The sequence below is a fragment of the Pipistrellus kuhlii genome, unplaced genomic scaffold, assembly GCF_014108245.1.
Source record: "Pipistrellus kuhlii isolate mPipKuh1 unplaced genomic scaffold, mPipKuh1.p scaffold_m20_p_36, whole genome shotgun sequence".
In the NCBI taxonomy this organism is placed as follows: Eukaryota; Metazoa; Chordata; class Mammalia; order Chiroptera; family Vespertilionidae; genus Pipistrellus; species Pipistrellus kuhlii.
In genome coordinates, this window is record NW_023425536.1 from 3,518,104 (window position 1) to 3,539,482 (window position 21,379).

Below are 21,379 nucleotides of genomic sequence, written 5' to 3' on the forward strand. Positions count from 1 at the left end.
GCTGGTTGGGCGTCTCCCTGGTCACTCGCCTTCGCTCTTAGCTCCTTCCCTGCCCCCCTGCCTCTGGCTTCCTGCCACCCCATCCCTGTGGAGCTCATCAGGGATGGGGCGCCCTTTAACCAGGAAACCTCCTCGTCCTGCTCAGGGGCTCTGCCTTTGGCCTGACTAAATCCGCTTTCCTGGAGGCTCTGACTGAAATGCCCGAGGTCCGAGTGTTGGAGGGAATTCAGGCGAAGGTGGGGGTGTTTATCCAGACGTGCTGTTTTAGGGCTGCATTGGCATCTCATTGAGTGCAGCATCCCAGGAGGAAAGGAGGCATGTGGAGGCCTGCTCGGGTCCCACAGGGAACCCGTATGTGACCTGTGCTGGTGCAATTGTCTGCTGGGGGGCAGGAGAGAGGCCGGGAAAGCCTGCCCTTTGAGTCGGACAAGCCCGGGTTCAAGTCCCAGCTCCACCTCAGGCCAGCTGTGAGGCTCACAGCAGTGCCTTTCCCTCGGAGCCTGAGCGTTCCTGCCTCACTGCGCTGTCACCCTTGGCAGGCGCCGAGGCTGAGACACACACGGAGGGACACGTGAAACAGCCAGTCTGATGTCTACTCCGCAGTGTCACCTCCCTTCCCCAGGAATGTGGCGAAGCTGCTGGAAACGGGCTAGGCCACTTGAGAAATAACCTTCCCAACCTATTCTAAAGCGATAACAGCTAATATTTACGTAGAACTTACTACGTCTCAGGCACTGTTCTAAGCTGTTTGCATGCATTGTCTAATCTAATACTCGTAACAACACTTAGAAGCGGGTACCATAGTTACCCACATTTTAAGTTGGGCACCCACGGCATCGAGAGCTCATGTATCCCTCCGGCCGCAGGCAGAGACACGGAGTTTAAACCCAGGGAGTGTGGCTTCGAAGCCAGTGCTGTTCACCGTGCCCCCCGCCTCGCCTGCCGCCGATCGTGTTTCTGTGAAGTCTCTTCACAGACAGTCACTACTCACCAGGACCAGCACAGAGCTCGTGCCAGGGATGTCCGGTGGATCAGGGGTAATGAGCAAACTGTTAGATGAAGAAGGATACAGTTAAATGGCAGGACGCGCAAGAGACCAAGGGGAGGCCCTGCCATGACAAGCACTGGGGCCTCCGGGCACTGATTGTCGCAGGGAACGTCACTTATCTGCGAGCCCATCCTGACAGAACTTCCGGCCAGATGTTCGGTGCTTCTTAAATAAGGAGACAGAGCAGAGAAGGACAGGCATTTGAGAACTCAAAAGACAGACCTAGGCTAAGGACAGGGAAGAAGGGAGAGTACACAAATAATGCAAAGAATAGAAGAAAACTGAAAAAACGTTGTTTATTCAGAGTGATGAGATGGTTTTCTGTTGCTGTAAAGCAGAGGTGGGGAACCGTTTTTCTGCCCAGGGCCATTTGGATATTTTTAACATCATTCGCAGGCCATACGAAATTATCAACTCAAAAAGAAGCCTGCTATATTTGTCAAACATCTAATTAACTCACCCTAACGCCTTGGCAGGGCCAGACCAAATGATTCTGTGGCCTTATATATCGCCCAGGGGCCAGACGTTCCCCACTCCTGCTTAAAATAATCAGAGGGCAAGAAAGAGCTCTTTGAATTAAAAAAAAATCCTTAAAAATTTCACAGGAAGAGTTGGTTGGTTGAAAAAAAATCTCTCAAAATATAGAGCAGAAATTAGAGAGACACTAAGAAAAGTAAAGACTGAACTGAGGAATCCTAACATCTGACTGAAGAGAGACACTGAAGAGAGAAGAGTGGAGATGGTCGCACACTCACATAAGGGAAGATGGAAGACTCCAGATTGCAAGGCCCGCGAGTGCCCAGCAGAGCGCCTGAAGATGACCTGGGGAGTTAAGATCAGTGGGGTTCTGGCCAGCGTGGCTCAGTTCATTAGAGCACGGAAGGGTCACGGGTTCCATCCCTGGCCCCAGTCAAGGAGGCAACTGATCCATGTTTCTCACATCAATTTCTCTCCCCCTTCCTCTCTCTAAAAAATCAATGAACATATCTTTGGCTGAGGATTAAAAAAAGGAGATCTGGAAACTCGCGGAGAAGCTAAGTCAGGTTATATACAATGTGCTGGAGATCAGCGGCGCCGAGACAACACTGGGAACTTAGACTGATTTCCCCCTTACAGGTCTTTCCTTCATACTCCAGTCAAATGAAATTAAAGTAATAATATATTCAGATACTCAAAAACGTAAAAGATATCCCTCAATTCTGTCTTGGGAAGCTGCTAGCTGACAGTGTTCCACCAAAAGAGAGGAAGGTGTCGGGTCCAGAGGAAGGCAGGGCTGGGAACCCCTAGGATGCAGGTGGAAGGCCCCTTGGTTTCGGGAGGTGCCCCAAGAGCGCCGTCAGCCCATACGGAGCAGTGCTGGCTCCAGGAGCAAAGCCCCATGGAAAAGACTTCAGGGATAGATTGCCTGATACGACTGAGTGTCTTTCGAGGAGATTTGTGCTTTAGGCAGATTGTTTGGGGATTAATTAATGGGTAGGAACTTAGAAACTGGTCAGCACACATACAAAATGAAAATTATTAATTTCAGTGAAAATAGTTTTTAAATTGCCAAGAAAGATAAGTCATGGTACATTACCTGATTTAGCAGTAAATAGCGTTTACATAATCATAATGCAGATACCCAATACTGACATACCAGCCATCTGACGTCCCTCTATCGGGAGGTCGGGGGCAGGAGAGGTGCAGAGGGATTCTTGGGAATGGTGCTTAAGAGAATCTAATCCTCATCAAACTAGGGGATGTGATGAAACTGGAGAAATGGAGAATGGACTGTTCACACCTAACACCTAGGAGTTTCAGAGGCACAGAAGCACGAGAAACTTCCTAGGAGAGGGAGAGAGCAGAGCTCCCACGCTAGCCTGGTTAGCAGGCAGCATGGCTCCCATAACAGCAGTCAGGAGACGGAATCCAGAGCTGCTTGGTCCCCCGGACCGGGGGTTTCATGACCTGCTCTGCCGTGGTGCTCAGCTTGCAGTAGTTCTGAAAACAGATTCAAACTCAACTCCCACATTCTTAACTCCCAATGCTGGTAACAGATCTCTCTGACAGTATCAGGCAGGGTGTTTCCTTTTGGTCTTTGAAGCAGTCTAGAGCATTTGGTTGGACAGAAAGGCTTTTTACTATTTTTGTAAGTTTCTCTATTCATGAGCTCGGTCCAGCTGCACAGATACAAACTTCCACCCAGATTTAGCCAAGGCCCTGGAGAATTAACCATAGGCTCCTGCGGTCCATCAAAACAGTAGTTTATCAATGCTGGCTTGAAGGTTTGATTAAATACCTTCCAAAGGGAGCACTCTCTAGAGGGATTTTATTTTCCGACTTAGTACCTGGGAAACACAGTTGTTGCATTGCTCCACCACTAGCAATGGCATGAGGTGTGTCTGTGAAGTCTCAGCTCAGTATTCAGAGCCCCTGTGAGACCAAATGAATCTATTCGGTATTTCTCATATGCACTAAAATATTCATCTTCTCCTGTCCTTTAATGCTGGGCATTAACCCATCAATATTTCTACTCTCTCTATCTTGACCTCTATGCAGAAGGGTGACTAATAAAAGTTTGCATTTTAAATGATTTCAGAACCTTACCTTTTTGTGCTTTGCTACCCTTCACAATTGACCATCAACAAGTCTCTGATATTGAGTTGAAATCCAGGTTTAGGTGGGATTCTGTGTTGTTTTTTTTTTTTTGTTTTGTTTTTTAATTTTAAATAGTTAAGTCAATGGAAGAGGAAAAAACAATCTAATCTATTTTCCTTTTTCCCTTGATGCCTTAGGATTTGAATGTTTTTCTAAAACCCTCATAACCAACCATTTCAGTTAAGAGAATATCTATGCATATAAAAGGCTAAGCAACCAGCTGACCTATTTGTAGGGATGATGCTCGCTGCCACCAGGGGGCAGACATTCACACAGGAGTTGTGGAGAGGCAGCAACTTTGCAGAATGCTTTCTCGCGCTCTCAGACCCCTCAGGGGATGTCGGACTGCTGGTTTTGGCCTAATGCCCGCAGGCTAGGCTGAGGGACCCCACCCTGCTCACTCCACAGACGCCCTCTGAGCCCCAGCACTGCCCCATGTGCGGCTGGCCAGCGAGGGACTGCAGGAGTTGGCTCCAGGACATGTCCAGCCTCTCTAGCTCAGTCCTGCCCCGCTAGTCACCTTCTAATTAATTTCCTTCCAATGTGCACGAATCTGTGCACCAGGCCTCTAGTAAAATATAATTTGGTCGGTGTAGGTAGATGGAGCTCATTGGGAATCTGTAGATCAAGCATCTGTAGACCAACCTGTGGATTGGCTGAGTTTTCCGTTGGCTTTGCACTGACCTGGCTCACTGCAGACCTCAGACCCTGCACACCCTCCCAGGTCTCCCAGGCCTGTGTCTGCACTCTGTGCCTTTACCACATCTGTAATACCTTCCGTTTCTCTTCCTCAGCTTGATGTGTTTGATGCCGCTGAGCGGTACCAGCAGGCGGGCCTTCCTCTGATTATTCTGGCCGGCAAAGAGTACGGCTCCGGCAGCTCCCGGGACTGGGCAGCCAAGGGCCCTTTCCTCTTGGTGAGTATGACATAGGGACATCCCGGGGCAGCTGCCCCATGGACCGGAAGGGACGCTGGGAGGGGCCAGGAATCCATCCTGGTGCTTTACTCTCCACGATGTGGGAGACAGCTCAGAAAAGCAGTGGCGTTTGTTCCTCCCCTGCCTCTTGGTGCACTGGCTTCCCTTCTCTCAGTGAAGAGTGATCTGGAGATGAAATGTTCCCTCAGACCAGTCATGTCCCAGAACCGTGTTCTCTGGGGGTCGCAGTAGGACAGCTGGGTGGAAAGTCTGTGCAGTCTCTGAAATCATATCCAAAAGGTTGTATGTCTTTTTCTAAGGGGGAAATTCCATTATGTTTTGCCTGCCCTGAGGATTGAAGCCGGCAGCAGAATGCTGAAGAGGTGAGAGCTCTCTGCTGCCTGGTGTGGCCCCACCTCTGGGGAAACCTCCAGGTCAAGCCCTGAAAGGCTGAAGGGTCTACAGAGTGTCCTGTTCGCACAGAGAGAGGGCGTCCTTATGTTTTCATAATGTTTTCATAATGTTCTCAGAGGCTGAGGACCCGACATTTGTTGAAGGCCATTGTCCCAGGTGAACTTGAGGAACAAGCCAGGGCTGCGGCTGCTGACCGGGCTGCCAGGGTCCTGGAAGGGGAACAGCCAGGAGCCTGAGCTTTGGGTAAACTCAGGGAACGTGCTTCCTGCGGTGCTCTTTCCTGCCTGTGACAGTCTCTTTAGACTCTGTGCGAACAGGACACTCTGTAGACCCTTCAGCCTTTCAGGGCTTGACCTGGAGGTTTCCCCAGAGGTGGGGCCACACCAGGCAGCAGAGAGCTCTCACCTCTTCAGCATTCTGCTGCCGGCTCCAATCCTCAGGGCAGGCAAAACGGCTTAGCTGATGTCAATGTAGATAACTTGTGGCTCCAGCCAATCCATGCACTTGGGAAACCCTAAATAGGTGGTATCCACAAGTACTGTAAACATGTGGCTGTCCAGTAGGCAGCCCCAGACAGCTAGGTTTCTGAAAATCTCTGACTAACTAACACCTATTTTTTTTTTAATCAATCATTTTGCTCTGTCAGGGAAAAAAAAAAAGTTATCTGATTATTTGGTAGTATGTCAGGGGTCTGCTCTTTTAGAATCTGCTGAAAAGAACCAGAGAAAAGAAGGAAGAGGTTTGAGGAAGGGAACTGGTCACTAACAGTGGTGCCAGTCAGTGGGTGGGAGGGAAGGAGAACCAGCACCCAGGGGGCGCTCCAGAGTCTAGACTTCGCTGTAGAGCTGCTCTGAGTCCTGGCTGCCCAGACTCCATGTACTTCAACCTGTAGCTGCCCAGCCAGGGCCACTCAGCAGTCTCCCGGGTGAATTCATACAGAGAGGGTCACACAGTTGGGATCTGTGGCATTGACAGGCCTGCACAGCCATTTATACAGAACTAGGGACATGAATAGTATGCATTTACAAAGATTTATACTCTCCCCCTCCCCAATAACTATGTAATACATGTATCCAAAATATCTGTTATCCTGAAGAATCTTCCCTTCCTCCATAAATTTGTTTTTAAATTTGGAAACAGTCTTGGCCAGGTAGCTCAGTTGGTTAGAGTGTGGGCCTGATACACCAAAATTGCAGGTTCAATCCCCGGTCAGGGAACATACAAGAATCAACCAATGAATGCATAAATAAGTGGAACAACAAATCGATGTTTCTCTCTCTATATATATATTTCTCTCTCCTTCTCTCCCCCCCCCCCTTCTCTCTAAAAGTCAATAAATAAATTTTTAAAATTTGGAAGCACCTCTGGGATATTTAAAAACACCTGTGCCTGAATCTCATCCCAAGAGATTATGGTTTAACAGGTAAGGGAAAAAGGCCTTGGTGTCAGATTTTAAAAGCCTCCCTTGATGATTCTAATATGCAGCAAATTTGAGAGCCACTGCTCCATAGCCATGGTTTCCATGACTGGCAAGGATCACTCTCTTCCTCCTGCCCACACTCCCTGCGTGAGAATCTGCAGTAGATCGGGGGGAGTGGCCGAGATGCTACATTTTTAAAACATGTTTGTTTGTTTGTTTGTATTGATTGATTAGAGACAGAGAGAGAAATGTCCACTGGTTGCTTTCTGTATGTGCACTGACCGAGGATCCAGCACAACCTTGGCAAATCGAATCAAGATGACTCTACCCAACTGAGCCACCCGGCCAGGACTCTAGGATTCTACATTCCCAACAAGCTCCCTGGGGGACCCCTATGCAAGGATGTTCTTCACAGTGTACCCTAGATATCAAGAGACCTTTTGGGGGTACCATAATATTCTATTACAGTTAAGTAATATTTGGAAATAGGGTGTTTTAGTCAATCAAGTATCCTGGTTTATCGATCGTTGTTGTGTATTGCCAGTTATACTGGTAGATTGCCAGTAAAATGAACTTCATAAATAGTTTAACGTCAAGATTATATTCCATAGAATTTGGTTCTTGTAGCAGGAAGTATAAAAGCACACAGTAGGTAATTCTTTACTCTCCTGCTAGTATGTTCTATAAGTTGCTTCTCTGATTAAGTCTTCCGTGTCTGCCAGTGGGCCTACAGTCATAATAGACTTGGTTCCAGGTACAGTGGGAGCTTGCTAAGCGGTGTTGCGTCGCACAGTGGCTCAGTGTGTGTTCATACTGCATGGGTTCAGCATGCTAGACGCTGCCCTGACCGCCCGGCGTGGTGAGGGGAATGAGAGCAGCCACTTACGGGCTCACACAGTGCCTGTTGTGTGTAGGCACTCATTTAGCACTGACTTCTGTGTTATTTATAGCGAGGGGGTAGCTTTCTGTGTAAACCATGACTTCAAAGAATGCAGCTGTGAGAAGAGTTTTGACTCAGGAAGCCTTTGGCTGAGTCTGTGTGTGTCTAAGGAAAACCCGGGCTGTGTCCAAACCCCTCTCTTGGTCCTCAGGGAATCAAGGCCGTGCTGGCGGAGAGCTACGAGCGCATTCACCGCAGTAACCTGGTGGGAATGGGCGTGATCCCCCTCGAGTACCTCCCCGGGGAGACGGCAGACACCCTGGGACTCACAGGGCGCGAGCGATACACCATCAGCATCCCAGAGAACCTCAAGCCACGAATGAAAGTCCAGGTCAAGGTGAGCCGGGGCCTCTCCAGGCCAGGGCAGCTCCCGGGGACCCTGTGTTTGTAATCCATCGTTAGAAGGAAATCAGTGGGACTTGGAAGAAGAAAAAACAAAGGGTAGGACTAAATTAGACGTAAGAGTCTTTACCGGGCCCTTCTCTACCTGCCGCAGAACATACCCCGTATTTCTGTTCATTCATAGAGTGATCCATTCATACCTCAAGCCTTTCCCATTCCTCCCAGTGTCACTTAGCCCGGAGACGACGAGACGAGTGGTGAAAGCTCAGGGGGAGGGCAACTGACGCTGTCCCCATCCCGAGTTTTTCCTGGGTGAGGAAAGGAGGACGTGCCCACACCAAGTTCCCAGGGGGGCTTAGACTCCCTGGCAGAGGCAGCTGCTGAGGTCTGTGAACAGAGTGAGGAGCTGGGCCCAGTGCCTTAGGGACCCCAACAAAACCTGCTGACCTGGCCTGAGGCACTTCCCTCTGCAGGGAGCCCTGAGAGAGGCTTCAAAGACCATGCCCCAGACACAGTGACTACTGCCCAAAAAGGCCCTTACTTACTCTCCAATGCCTCTCCCGTCAATCACTCACACACTCAGTGCCTCTCCCGTCCATCACACGTGCAGTGCCTCTCCTGTCCATCACTCACACCCTCAGTGCCTCTCCTGTCCATCACTCACACCCTCAGTGCCTCTCCCGTCCATCACTCACACCCTCAGTGCCTCTCACATCCATCACTCACACCCTCAGTGCCTCTCCCATCCATCACTCACACCCTCAGTGCCTCTCCCGTCCATCACTCACACTCTCAATGCCTCTCCCGTCCATCACTCACACCCTCAGTGCCTCTCCTGTCCATCACTCACACCCTCAGTGCCTGTCCCATCCATCACTCACACCCTCAGTGCCTCTCACGTCCATCACTCACACCCACAGTCCCTCTCCCGTCCATCACTCACACCCTCAGTGCCTCTCCCGTCCATCATTCACACCCTCAGTGCCTCTCCCGTCCATCACTCACACCCTCAGTGCCTCTCCCGTCCATCACTCACACCCTCAGTGCCTCTCAATGCCGCTCCCGTCCATCACTCACACCCTCAGTGCCTCTCAGGTCCATCACTCACACCCACAGTCCCTCTCCCGTCCATCACTCACACCCTCAGTGCCTCTCCCATCCATCATTCACACCCTCAGTGCCTCTCCTGTCCATCATTCACACCCTCAGTGCCTCTCCCGTCCATCACTCACACCCTCAGTGCCTTCCCGTCCATCACTCACACCCTCAGTGCCTCTCCCGTCCATCACTCACACCCTCAGTGCCTCTCCCACCCATCATTCACACCCTCAGTGCCTCTCCCGTCCATCACACGCGCAGTGCCTCTCAGGTCCATCACTCACACCCTCAGTGCCTCTCAGGTCATCACTACACCCTCAAGCTCCCGGCCCTCACTCACACCCTAAGGGCCCACCCGCCCATCACGCACACCCTCTGTGCCTCTCAGGTTATCACTCACACACTCAGGTGCCGCTCACCGTCCATCACTCACACCCTCAGTGCCCTCCCGTCCATCACTCAAACCCTCAGTGCCTCTCCTGTCATCACTCAACCTCAGTGACTCTCCGTCCATCACTCACACCCCCAGCGCCTCTTCACGTCCACACTAACACCCTCGTGCCCTCACCTCCATCACTCACACCTCAGTGCCTCTCCCGTCCATCACTCACACCCAGTGCCTCTCACGTCCATCACGCACACCCTCAGGCCTCTCCCGCCATCACTCACACCCCAATGCCTCTCCCGTCCATCCTCCCCCTCAGTGCCTCTCCCGTCCACCCTCACACCCCAGTGCCTCTCCCATCCCCACTCACACCTCAGTGCCTCTCCCATCCATCACTCACACCCTCAGTGCCTCTCAGGTCCATCACTCACACCCACAGTCCCTCTCCCGTCCATCACTCACACCCTCAGTGCCTCTCCCGTCCATCATTCACACCCTCAGTGCCTCTCCCGTCCATCACTCACACCCTCAGTGCCTCTCCCGTCCATCACTCACACCCTCAGTGCCTCTCAATGCCGCTCCCGTCCATCACTCACACCCTCAGTGCCTCTCAGGTCCATCACTCACACCCACAGTCCCTCTCCCGTCCATCACTCACCACCCTCAGTGCCTCTCCCATCCATCATTCACACCCTCAGTGCCTCTCCTGTCCATCATTCACACCCTCAGTGCCTCTCCCGTCCATCACTCACACCCTCAGTGCCTTCCCGTCCATCACTCACACCCTCAGTGCCTCTCCCGTCCATCACTCACACCCTCAGTGCCTCTCCCACCCATCATTCACACCCTCAGTGCCTCTCCCGTCCATCACACGCGCAGTGCCTCTCAGGTCCATCACTCACACCCTCAGTGCCTCTCAGGTCCATCACTCACACCCTCAGTGCCTCCACTGTCCATCACTCACACCCTCAGTGCCTCTCCCGTCCATCACTCACACCCTCTGTGTATCTCAGGTTCATCACTCACACCCTCAGTGCCTCTCCCGTCCATCACTCACACCCTCAGTGCCTCTCCCGTCCATCACTCACACCCTCAGTGCCTCTCCCGTCCATCACTCACACCCTCAGTGCCTCTCCTGTCCATCACTCACACCTCAGTGCCTCTCCCGTCCATCACTCACACCCTCAGTGCCTCTCCCGTCCATCACTCACACCCTCAGTGCCTCTCCCATCCATCACTCACACCCTCAGTGCCTCTCCTTTCCATCACTCACACCCTCAGTGCCTCTCCCGTCCATCACTCACACCCTCTGTGCCTCTCAGGTTCATCACTCACACCCTCAGTGCCTCTCCCGTCCATCACTCACACCCTCAGTGCCTCTCCTGTCCATCACTCACACCTCAGTGCCTCTCCCGTCCATCACTCACACCTCAGTGCCTCTCCCGTCCATCACTCACACCCTCAGTGCCTCTCCCGTCCATCACTCACACCTCAGTGCCTCTCCCGTCCATCACTCACACCCTCAGTGCCTCTCCCGTCCATCACTCACACTGCAGTGCCTTCCCATGTGGATGAGTCGCTGGGGATGTTTAAAATGCAGCGTCTGAATCAGGGTCTGGGCGGGCCTGAGACCCCCACGTCCCCAGGCAGTGCCAGTGTGCGGTCCCCTCTGGTCCACTCCCCGGTGCTGACCCGGGGCGGCACATGCTCCTCCTCCTGAGCTGCCCCCCTGCTCCCCCGTGATGCTTCTCTGCGTCTTTGTCTTCGCAGCTGGACACTGGGAAGACCTTCCAGGCGGTCATGAGGTTTGACACCGACGTGGAGCTCACTTACTTCCACAACGGGGGCATCCTCAACTACATGATCCGCAAGATGGCCCAGTAGCCCGGTTTCCCAGGAGTCCTGCCCGGAGCGTGCGGAGCATGCGGAGCCGGCCCCGAGCCCGGTGCAGAAGCCAGCGCCCTGCCCCGCGGGTGCTGCCTGGCAGATGGGGCCCAGAGCACTGTGTTCCCGGCAACAGTTCCTCCATTCTCTGTTTTTAATCTTTTTACCTTTTTCTAGAATTTGGAAGCTAGCGAGGTGGAATGTCAGTAGTGCCAGAAGGAACGGAGCTTGTCTTTAAAGTGACCGATCATAGAACGTTGATTTTTTACTCTCGGCCTGTTCCTGCTCAGCTGAACACAGATAGGTGTTCTCAGAAGGAACGCCCTGTCCTCTGCCTCTCGGTTCTCCTCGGCTCACCTGTTACTGTGTGTTAACTGACAGGGTAGATGTGAACTTCTGCAACTTCAAATCTCAGTGGTGATTGCGACTCCCCACTCCCCTTTCCCTCCCAGTGAATGGTCCACACACCTGTGGACAGGTCAGAGGTTAACACTTTCTGATTATGTAACTTTCGATCGATCGATCTCCATTAAAGAAATGTGAAGTTTTCTTTTACTATCTTTAAAATTTTTTTCATTTGTCCAGAGGATACCTTTGTTTGGAGGTGGTTTGTCAGAGAGCGACAGATATTTCTAATTTGAATAAAATTAAGTCTATTTTCAAGGAAAACCTTTTGACTTTGGGATTGAATTCTGCTGTGCGCGTGGCTAACGTTTTGGGCTATTGAGAACAGAGCGAATCTCAGATGTTAGCTTCCCAAAGCCTGGCTGACCTTCAGGTTCTCCTGTTTTTACAGCCACCGTAGTGATCTGCGGGGAACATGGAGGGCTGGGGAGCCAGCGTGGTCTCGGCCCTGTTGGGGAGCAGACAAGCAGGCAGCAGGCAGTATAGTTAGCAGGTCATCACTTTGATTTGTGTGTCCTCTAGTTTATGTCCTCTAGTTTATCTGGTCGTTTTCATTTCTGAATTTGTTTCAGGGCACATGTCTCTCATTCTGTGCCGGCAGCAATAATAAAATGTAGACTTAAGTGGCTCAAACGTCAGAAACTTATTTTCTTCTATCAATAGTTATGGAGGCTAGAAGCCCAAGGTCAAGGTTCCAGCCAATTCATTTTTCTGGTAAGTGCTCTTTCCTTCTGCTGTGTGCTCCCGTGGCCTTTCCTTAGAGCAGGCACAGAGAGAGGAAGAACTAGCACAGATCCTCACGAGCCCTCTAGGAAATGGAGAGTGAGGTATATTTACACCGGAAGTACCGGTAGGTGGAAATGAGAAGTGCTATAAGAAAGAGCTACAGAGGGTTACGGGCATTCAAAAGAGCCCGCTGCCAGCGGGGGAATTCGGGGAAGGTGGTACGGAGGCAGCAGAAGGGGGGAGACAGATCATCAGTTGCAGCCCATGAACAACTCCCCCAACAGGAAAAAATTACCAAGCCAGGTCAGCTGAAGTGAACAATGAACAAAGGGGAAGAATGGGAAATAGGGTTGGGAAAATAAGTGGGTGCTAGATTGGAAAACTCCTTAACATCAAGAAAATTAGGGGCCTGGCCAGCATGACTCAGTGGTTGAGTGTTGACCTATGAACAACAACAACAACAAAAAAGGGCAGTAAATACATATTTATCAACAATTGATTCTAAAAATCAAAACAAACAAGGAATCTAGTGAGCAAAATAAACTGATGAATAAATTAGAACCAGAGGCCTGGAAACCTGGAACAGAGTGAGGAATCTCAGAGGGAATGAGGGTGAGGGGATGGGAAGAGATTAACCAAAGAACGTTTATAGCCCATAAGCATTCTTTGTGAACACAGACAATAAGGTGGTGAAGAACCAGGGCGGGGCAGGAACCGGTTGGAAAAGGCAATGGGGAGGAAAGAGGGCACATCTGTAACACTCCCAACAATAAAGATTTAAATATAAAAAATAAAACATGCCAAAACCAGTTTGGCTCAGCAGATAGAGCATCAGCCTGCAGACTGGAAGGTCCCTGGTTCGATTCCGGTCAAGGGCATGTACCTTGGTTGCGGGTACATCCCCAGTAGGGGGTGTGCAAGAGGCAGCTGATCGATGATTCTCTCTCATCGATGTTTCTAACTCTATCCCTCTCTCTTCCTCTCTGTGAAATAATCAATAAAATATATTTTTAAAAAATAATAAAATCAAATCAAAATCTTTTTTTTTTAGGTTAGAGATTTAAGCCCTTTTGTAACATATCAGAAATACATCTTTTTTTAATCAACTTATTAAGAGGCATAACAGACCACTAGTTGAAACACTATCTTTCTACTCTTCTAAGGAAACAGCACAGAACACAAAATGACCAGATCCAAGGGGTCTTTTTAATTTAATTACAGAGTAAAATTATTTGGTAAATTTGAAAGGTCTAACAATTAGACAAAAAGTAAAGTATTCCTATACCAATCAAATCATAGAGCTATTTAAACATATTTATGAAGTTCTTAACATGGAGCTAAGGGTCAAGTTATATCACATAGAAACATCAGGTACAGACATTACATGTACAGAATGAACAGCTGTGTTAAATCCACACACCGAGGAATTCACACTGAAGTCTGCACACTGAAGAAAGAGGCGATCCTGTCTTATGTCATCAATGTTTCTCTGTTACTCTGCCTCAATTTACACAAAGGCAAATGCTTACCTTCTTGTAGAACTGAAAGCGACACCGACCTGCCTCCATCGCGACAGAGGAGCCCACAGCTGCCATTTCCTCCATAAGGAGCCTCTCTTGGTTACGAATATTAATGGAGTCAGGGTCATTGGCAGTAGAATTCTCGGGCCTACATCTGCAGATTCCATTCTTTCAAAGTTAAAGGGGAAGATCTTGATTACTACTACTCACTTCCCTGATAACAGGAGGTCATGACAGTTTGCAGATTAATAGTTTTCAAGTCAAGTTTGTTATAAAGTGGAAAAGAGTGTGGAATTTCCTCAAACAATTAAAAATGAAACTCTCATTTGACCCAGTCACCCCACTTCTAGGAATATATCCCAAGAAATCAAAACACCCCTATGTTCATAGCAGCACCATTTATAATAGCTAAGATTTGGAAATAGCCTAAGTGCCCATCAGCAGATGAGTGGATTAAAAAACAGTGGTACATCTACACAATGAAATACCACACTGCTATAAAAAAGAAAGAACTCTTACCATTTACAACAGCATGGAGGGAGCTGGAGAGCCTTATGCTAAGCAAAATATGCTGTCAAAGAAATATAAATATCACATGATCTCACTCATATGTGGACTATAATGAACAATATAAACTGATGAACAAAAATAGGTCCAGAGACATAGAAGCATTGAACAAACCATCAAACCTCAGAGGGAAAATTGTGGGGGAGGCTGGAAAGAAGGGTAGGAGACCAAAGGACTTGTATTCAGGAGTATAAGCAAAACCAATGGACACAGACAGTAGGGGGATGAGGGCATGTGCTGAGGGTGGGAGCAGCTGGGGAGAGGTCAATGAGGGGGAAAGGATACATATGTGATATTTTAAACAATAAAAAATTAATTTGAAAAGTTTGATATACATCAGTATTATCCCACAGCGTCCTGGCAAACAGCGTGCTTTCATTTTCTGTCTATTTCTGGAGCTTGATCCTGATTCAGCAGAGACTCCACAGGCAACAGAGAAGATAGCGGCATTAAAAGGTTCATTTATACTTTTGTAGTAGTTCAACAGTGGTCTTATTTCTGGGCAATTGCAAGCCATGCAAGGTTGGAAGCATCATAACTTAAATGGGTGCTAAGACTCAAATGAGAAAAAGTAAAGGGAAAAAAAAACCTCTGGGAATAGCCAGGGGCATTTAAAGAAACCATAAAAATGGCAACAATATTTAAAGCCCCTTTTTTAAAAAAGGGAACTTTTTTTGGCTTAAAATATTTCTCTTTAAATGAATTTATGTCAGCTGTCAATAAAAGAATGTCACTAATGCATTGTGGACACCTTTTGCAATGTAAACCCATGCCCTTTTTTGCATGGTGAACTTCAACCTAGCAATTATTACATGTTGTAGTCTAAAGTGCAAACACATTTTAGCTACATCAATTTTGTTTCTTGAAATGTCATGGCTCCATTCATAATTTTGTCTTATTCTTCCAATTGGCATATACAACTTCAGAACTCTTGTATTTAGAAGGTCACAAGGGCCCAGACTTTGAAATAGTGTCTTGTTTTCACTGGTTTTTGTTTCTGTTTTTTACATTGTTGATTTTGCATGTTTTTTTATTTTTTATTTTTATTTTTTTTAAAATATTTTTAATTGATTTTTTACAGAGAGGAAAGGAGAGGGACAGAGAGCTAGAAATATTGATGAGAGAGAAGCATCAACCACCTGCATCCTGCACACCCCCCACAAGGGATATGCCTGCAACCAATGTACATGCCCTTGACCAGAATCCAACTGGGACCCTTCAGTCCACAGAGCAATGCTCTATCCACTGAGCCAAACCGGTTTCGGCTGTGTGTGTGTGTGTGTGTGTGTGTGTGTGTGTGTGTGTTTTATCTAAAGCTATATAAAGCTTGTAGATTAAACTGAGTAAATTTCTAAATTAAAAAAAAGTTTGATATAAAGCATTTCAGAAGGAGACATGCTATTAGATGTTTTGAAATTTAAAAAACAAGCTGGTGTGTCTACTCAGTAAGGCACTACATGTAGCTGCTCATGAGATACATGGAGAAATATACATTATAGAATGGAAAGTACATCTCCATGTAACATGCTAATAGAAAAACTACCTTAGCCATATCAACTGAGAACTGCGCAAAGCTAATAGAGTTTGCAGAAATAGATTGTCCAATAAAGTGCTGAATTTCTAAAGTAGAGCTGGAACAATAACAGAATAACAAGCCCCTTTTACCTATGGGAGATATGGGTAGGATTCCTCTGTGTCCAGGCCTTGGTTGTCCTTGATGTACTCAAAGGCATTATCCATGAGGCCACCCTGCAGCCCTCATTGCCCTGAGCACGAGAGAAGTTCACCAGGTTCTGCTCACTCATTTTTCTGGAACATCTGTTTTTCAAGGACATCAGTTGCACTAAAAGCCCAACAAGAACCACACTGACCCTGAAAACAAAATTCAAAAGCGTTCATTCTATAAAACAAATAGCAAGACTGACAGGAGCCCCTGTATCTGAAATCTTTAAAAATAGAAAAGTGCATGTTGATACATAGTCTACACAAAAGGCCACGGGTTCACGCTGGCTTTGCTCTGGGAGAGACCTGCTGGACGCCGGCATGCCTGGTTCTTCATGGGAGTCACAGGGCCTTTCCCTCTCCAATCCACAGCCAAGCGGGGTCCTGGGAGCACCTGCCCCTTCCGGGTTCCCGCTTTTAAAAGCCATTTACCAGTTTTCAGAATTTTTCATTCGTCTTTAAGGAAAAGGAAGTAGAGTGTTTTCAAACAAGATTCCTTTTGCCAACATGCTAGGAGAGGAAACACAAAGAGCCACGCCTCGATGCCACACTCAGTCATTGCCATGGCAAAAGCAGCATCTCCCTTCCTGATTGGGCAGGTCAGTCATTTTCATGCCCTTCTCCCACTCTGCTCTTCGACAACATTCTTCATTCTAGAGGCAAAGGAATTCGCCATGGCCTTTAGGCCTTTATTTCCATTTAAAACAGGGATGCACATCCTATTAGTCAGAGCCAGCTTCAGGAAGCTGCTCTGAGCCATAAACTCCCAACAGCATGGACCTCTGTGGGCCTCCCAGTGAGTGTCAAGGCTCAGTTAAATGACCCTCACTTGTCCCAGCGCAGGTCATACCTCAGTGAACCTGGGAGAAGGCAAACCCCTTACAGGACTCCCTCCACCCACCATAGTGGATTAACCCCAAGTGTGACTTAGTCCTATGCGTGGTTAAAATCCCAGCAGAGCTGAGAACAGTATAATCTAGGCTGGTGGCTCTTGTTTATTCTGCAGCAAAGGAGGGGCAGTGGGGGAAGGCAGGGCTCACAGGCAGAGGTGCTCACTGTCTCAGGAGAGCGCAGCTGGGCTTGGGAAGAATGGTGGTGGGAAGGCCAAGCCCAAAGCACAGACATGGAGGGCCAGGCCCTGGTGCTGGGCTGACTGGGACAGACTGGGAAGGCTCCAGGGAAGGGGAACACTCCTAGGGCTCCTGTCCTGTGCCCCCTCCCAGGCCTTTCTCCAGGTCCCCAGGAAGGACTCACTTACAGAGACACCTGGCTGAGCAATGGAGGAGAGCGGGGAGCAAATGGCTTTTTCCTGGACCCTCTGTGCACCGTGAGCCATTATGTCTTCCTCAGTGTCCAACCACCTGCTCTTGAGATTTCACTCAAGAAACTTTTTTTTAAATTTTGATTTATTTTCATGTCGGCATTTAAAGGATATTTTGTAAAAAAGTTTTAAATGGAGGAAAATATATGTCTGTATTAAATAGTAGTGCATGCATTTAGGAAATACAAACCAGAAGAATTGTACATTATTACCTAAAAATATGTAGTTATTATAGAAAATGCATTTAGAAAAAAAAACCTTTTTCTCTCACATCCCTTCCCACATCAGATTTTTCTATGCATATTTTAATTTTTTTTAATAAAAATGGAGCCACAGTTCATGAAGTCTAGTAAATACTTTCTACTTGCAATAATATTGACAACCTTTTTGGAATCACAATAAGATACATTTTTAAAAAAATTTTATTGTGGGGACATAGACATAAAAACATTGTTTTGGGGAGAGCAGGCCTCAAGCAGCTACTTTGTGCAATGAACTGCCAACAGCATGGGCACCCTGTGGACAGTTTCCGGTGTTATCGACCTTGTTATAGAGTCTCTTGTGCTTTGTCTTCCCCTGGATCCATGGTGCATCTTAACTGCCATCAAGTTTTGGAGGCTCCTGATCTCCCGTCCTGGGTGTGAGCAGGTGGCCACGCTGTAAATTCCCAGGCTGCGGGTCCAAACAGCTATTTCCTCAGCGCAGGCGCTCCGTTGCTGTCCTCTCCCAAGCCCATGGCCACCAGGATATCCTCGATGGCTTTTTCCAATTTCCGTGCTTCTGGCTCTGGGATCACTACATCTCCTGCCTGGAATTCTTCAGTGATCTTCAAGGAAAAGGAAACAGAGTGTTGAGAAGCAAGAGATGATTTTGCTAATAAACTAAGAGAGGTCACAAGAGGCCAGCCAATCATGTCACACTCACCTCATCAGCGGGAACTTCTGTCTCCAACCTCACAGGTCTGCTCTGAACAATGGCTGTCCCAACCACGCCGCCAACGATCGCCTGGATCAGAGCTGTGAATATACCTTTAAGCTAAAAGCAAACATATAATACATCATGTTTCATTTTATTTCAAACTAACTCACCTTCCCCAAGGGCACTTGCAGACAGAGAGGAGGAGAAACCAAGACGAGGGAAGGGTTTATAGGTCAGAGAGCTCTTCTCAGGCACCCACACAACAGGGATGCAGACCCTATAGTGTCAGTAAAAGGAGGGGGGAGCATGAGGTTATGGCCTTGGGAAGAGCTGCTGAAGAAGCTACTGGCTGCTCAAAACCCCAAACAGCATGGACCCTTCCGCTCAGGGCCCCTCTGGACAGTTTCACATGGTACCTACCGCGCCAACTATAAGTCCGGGTATTATAATCAATTCATTTGGTTCTGCATGGACACTCTGATCAACTGCTGGAGCAGCGAAGACTATTCCCAAGCAAAGAACTACGAGGAAGATTGAAGCTCTCATGGTTCAAACACCTAAGGAGAAAAAAATAAATGAGTCTGATGAGAGCGATCCTTCTAAAATCCCATCATACCTTCTTATGAAGAAAGTAGGCGGGACCAAAAGGTTGAAGTCCCTCACCCAAGAACTTATCCAAGACTATGGAGGAGAGATGAGGAATTGCATGGAGAAAATCAGTTCAGATGGAGGTATGTGATTCAGTCACTGAAGGAAAAGCAGCAAAGAAGGACTCCAGATGATGTGCAAAGATCATTTAGGTTGGGAGAAGGTTGGAGGGTGGCTTATGGGTCAGGAATTTGAGGCTCCAAAGAGGAACCAAGCAAGAGGCTGCTTCAGGGATTGAGCAATAGTGCCCAGGTGACCCAGGAGAGCCTCCCTAAGGAGGACTCCTGACCCCAGGTAGGGACAGAGGTCCCAGGAGTTAGGGGGCCACTTCCCACTTCCTCCCTGACTACTGCATGGCAGGGTGAGATGTGCCTTCCAACCGCCTCTCCTTGAACTGGAATATCTCCTACAGGTCCAGCCAGGGGAAGGCGGGTAGGAGGACAGCCAGGGCTCAGCTCCCCCACCTGGCCTGGGCCACCCATCCCCCTACTCCTTCCCCAACCAGGGAAGTGCTCACCTGGCATGATGGAACCCCACACACCAGCTCCTGCCTCCTGACAGGGCCCAACTCTTCTGAACTGGCCAGGGACAAGGGACAGGAAAGCAGGCAGGACCTGAGGTAATGCAGCCTTGCTCCCTGCCCACCCACACTCCTGCCTCTTCCCCAGATGCTGCAACAGTCAGGCAGCGCGGGCCCAGTGGTGGATGGGCTGTGGTCAGGCTGTTGTGTCCTGCCCAGCAATGGAAGAGGATCTTTCCCACTGGGGGGTCTAGGATCCTGCACCCAAGGTGGTGGACAGGCTGGTTCCTGGGGTGGCCTAGCCCAGCCTGGCCCGGTAGAAGCACTCACCTGTGGTGGACGCACTGAGAAGGTGCAGTCAGGAGTGGCAGGTCCAGGGGTCTCTGATGCATGGCTGTGGCCCCAAGGCCTCCCATTTAAGGATCCTGAGCAGCCTGGCCAGCCCCACCCCCATCTCTTACCCATGCCTCATTGGCTAGGATAGCCTTGGGTGGGGCCACCAAATTCTGGATCTCCAGGTGAGGGACAAAGCTCATGTGCTCTTAATTACTCCCTGGGAAGATCCTATCTTCTTTTGTGGCACCTCGGGGTCACTATGAACCAGGAACCAGGAAAACACTGAGAAGTATTCCAAGGAAGGACTGGACCCATGTTAATCCATTACTTGCAGTTCAGGCCCCGGGCAAGGGGTTCAGGAACAAGAGCTTACAGGGAACCCCAAGTGGTATTTCAGCATAACTTTGCCTTTCCTCTCAGTTCTTCGGATTTTGGTTAAAACCTCAGGAGGGCTGAGAACAGCCATCTCTCTGGTGGCTCCTGTTTATTCTGTAGCAAAGGAGGGGCAGTGGGGGAAGGCAGGGCTCACAGGCAGAGGTGCTCACTGTGTCAGGAGGGGCACAGCTGGGCTTGGGAAGAATGGTGGTGGGAAGGCCATGCCCAAAGCACAGACATGGAGGGCCAGGCCCTGGTGCTGGGGTCACTGGGACAGATTGGGAGGGCTCCAGGGAAGGGGAACACTCCTAGGGCTCCTGTTCTGTGCCCCCTCCCAGGCCTTTCTCCAGGTCCCCAGGAAGAACTCAATTACAGAAAAATGTGGCTGAGCAATGGAGGAGAGGGGGGAGCAAATGGCATTTACCTGGCCCCTCTGTGTACCAACCGGCTGCTCTTGAGATTTCACTCAAGAAACTTACTTTAGACTTTTATTCAATGAAGTTTTACTTTGATTTACATTTAATGTTAGTATTTTAGTGACTTTCGTGAAAATGTTTTAAATGGAGAGAGTATATTTTTATATTACATATTAACTTCTATTGTTAAGTATTTAGGGAACACAAACCACAAATGTTGTATGTATGTTTGTATTCATTATAGAAAATACCTGTCAGACAATTTTATTCTCATTTCACCTTCCTTCCCACATCAGTGTGTTCTAGATATATTTTCATTTTTAAAAATAAAGTTGGAGTCACAGTTCATGAAGACTAGTAACTATTTTATACTAACAATTAGATGGACAAACTTTCTGGGACCACGATGACACATATAATTTTGTTTTTTTCTCTGGCGATGTACAATAGATGTAACATAAAAATACAGATTGCCACCATTGTTAAGGACACAGTTCAGTGGCATGAAGCTTGTGCAGATTGTCCTCAGCTCTCACCACCCTCCGTTCAGAACCTGTTCCTCCCCCCAAAGTCAGGCTCTGTCCCCTTTAAGCAGTAACTCTGCATTCCTCCCTCCCCCAGTGCCTGGCAATAACATAGAAATGTTTTACTCTCTGTCTCTATGAATTTGACTTCTCTGCATATATATATCACATTAGTGAAATCATGTAGTATTTTCTTTTGTATCTGGCTATTTCCCTTAACATAATATCCTCAATGTTCACCCATATTTTAGCACATGTCAGAATTTTCAGTTTTTAAAAGTGAATAATATTTTGTG

General features: G+C 48.5%; 1 protein-coding gene across 1 annotated transcript in view; it reads left to right on the forward strand.

The window, feature by feature from the left end:
* ACO1 (aconitase 1) overlaps positions 1 to 11,657 on the forward strand; it is a 63,317-nt gene extending 51,660 nt beyond the window's left edge. The window contains exons 19-21 of the mRNA XM_036461312.2: positions 4,480 to 4,602; positions 7,528 to 7,713; positions 10,972 to 11,657. Of these exons, the coding sequence (XP_036317205.1) occupies positions 4,480 to 4,602; positions 7,528 to 7,713; positions 10,972 to 11,085 (423 nt within the window). The 3' untranslated portion in view covers positions 11,086 to 11,657. The remainder of the gene's footprint in view (positions 1 to 4,479; positions 4,603 to 7,527; positions 7,714 to 10,971) is intronic.
* The last annotated feature ends 9,722 nt before the right edge of the window (positions 11,658 to 21,379 follow it).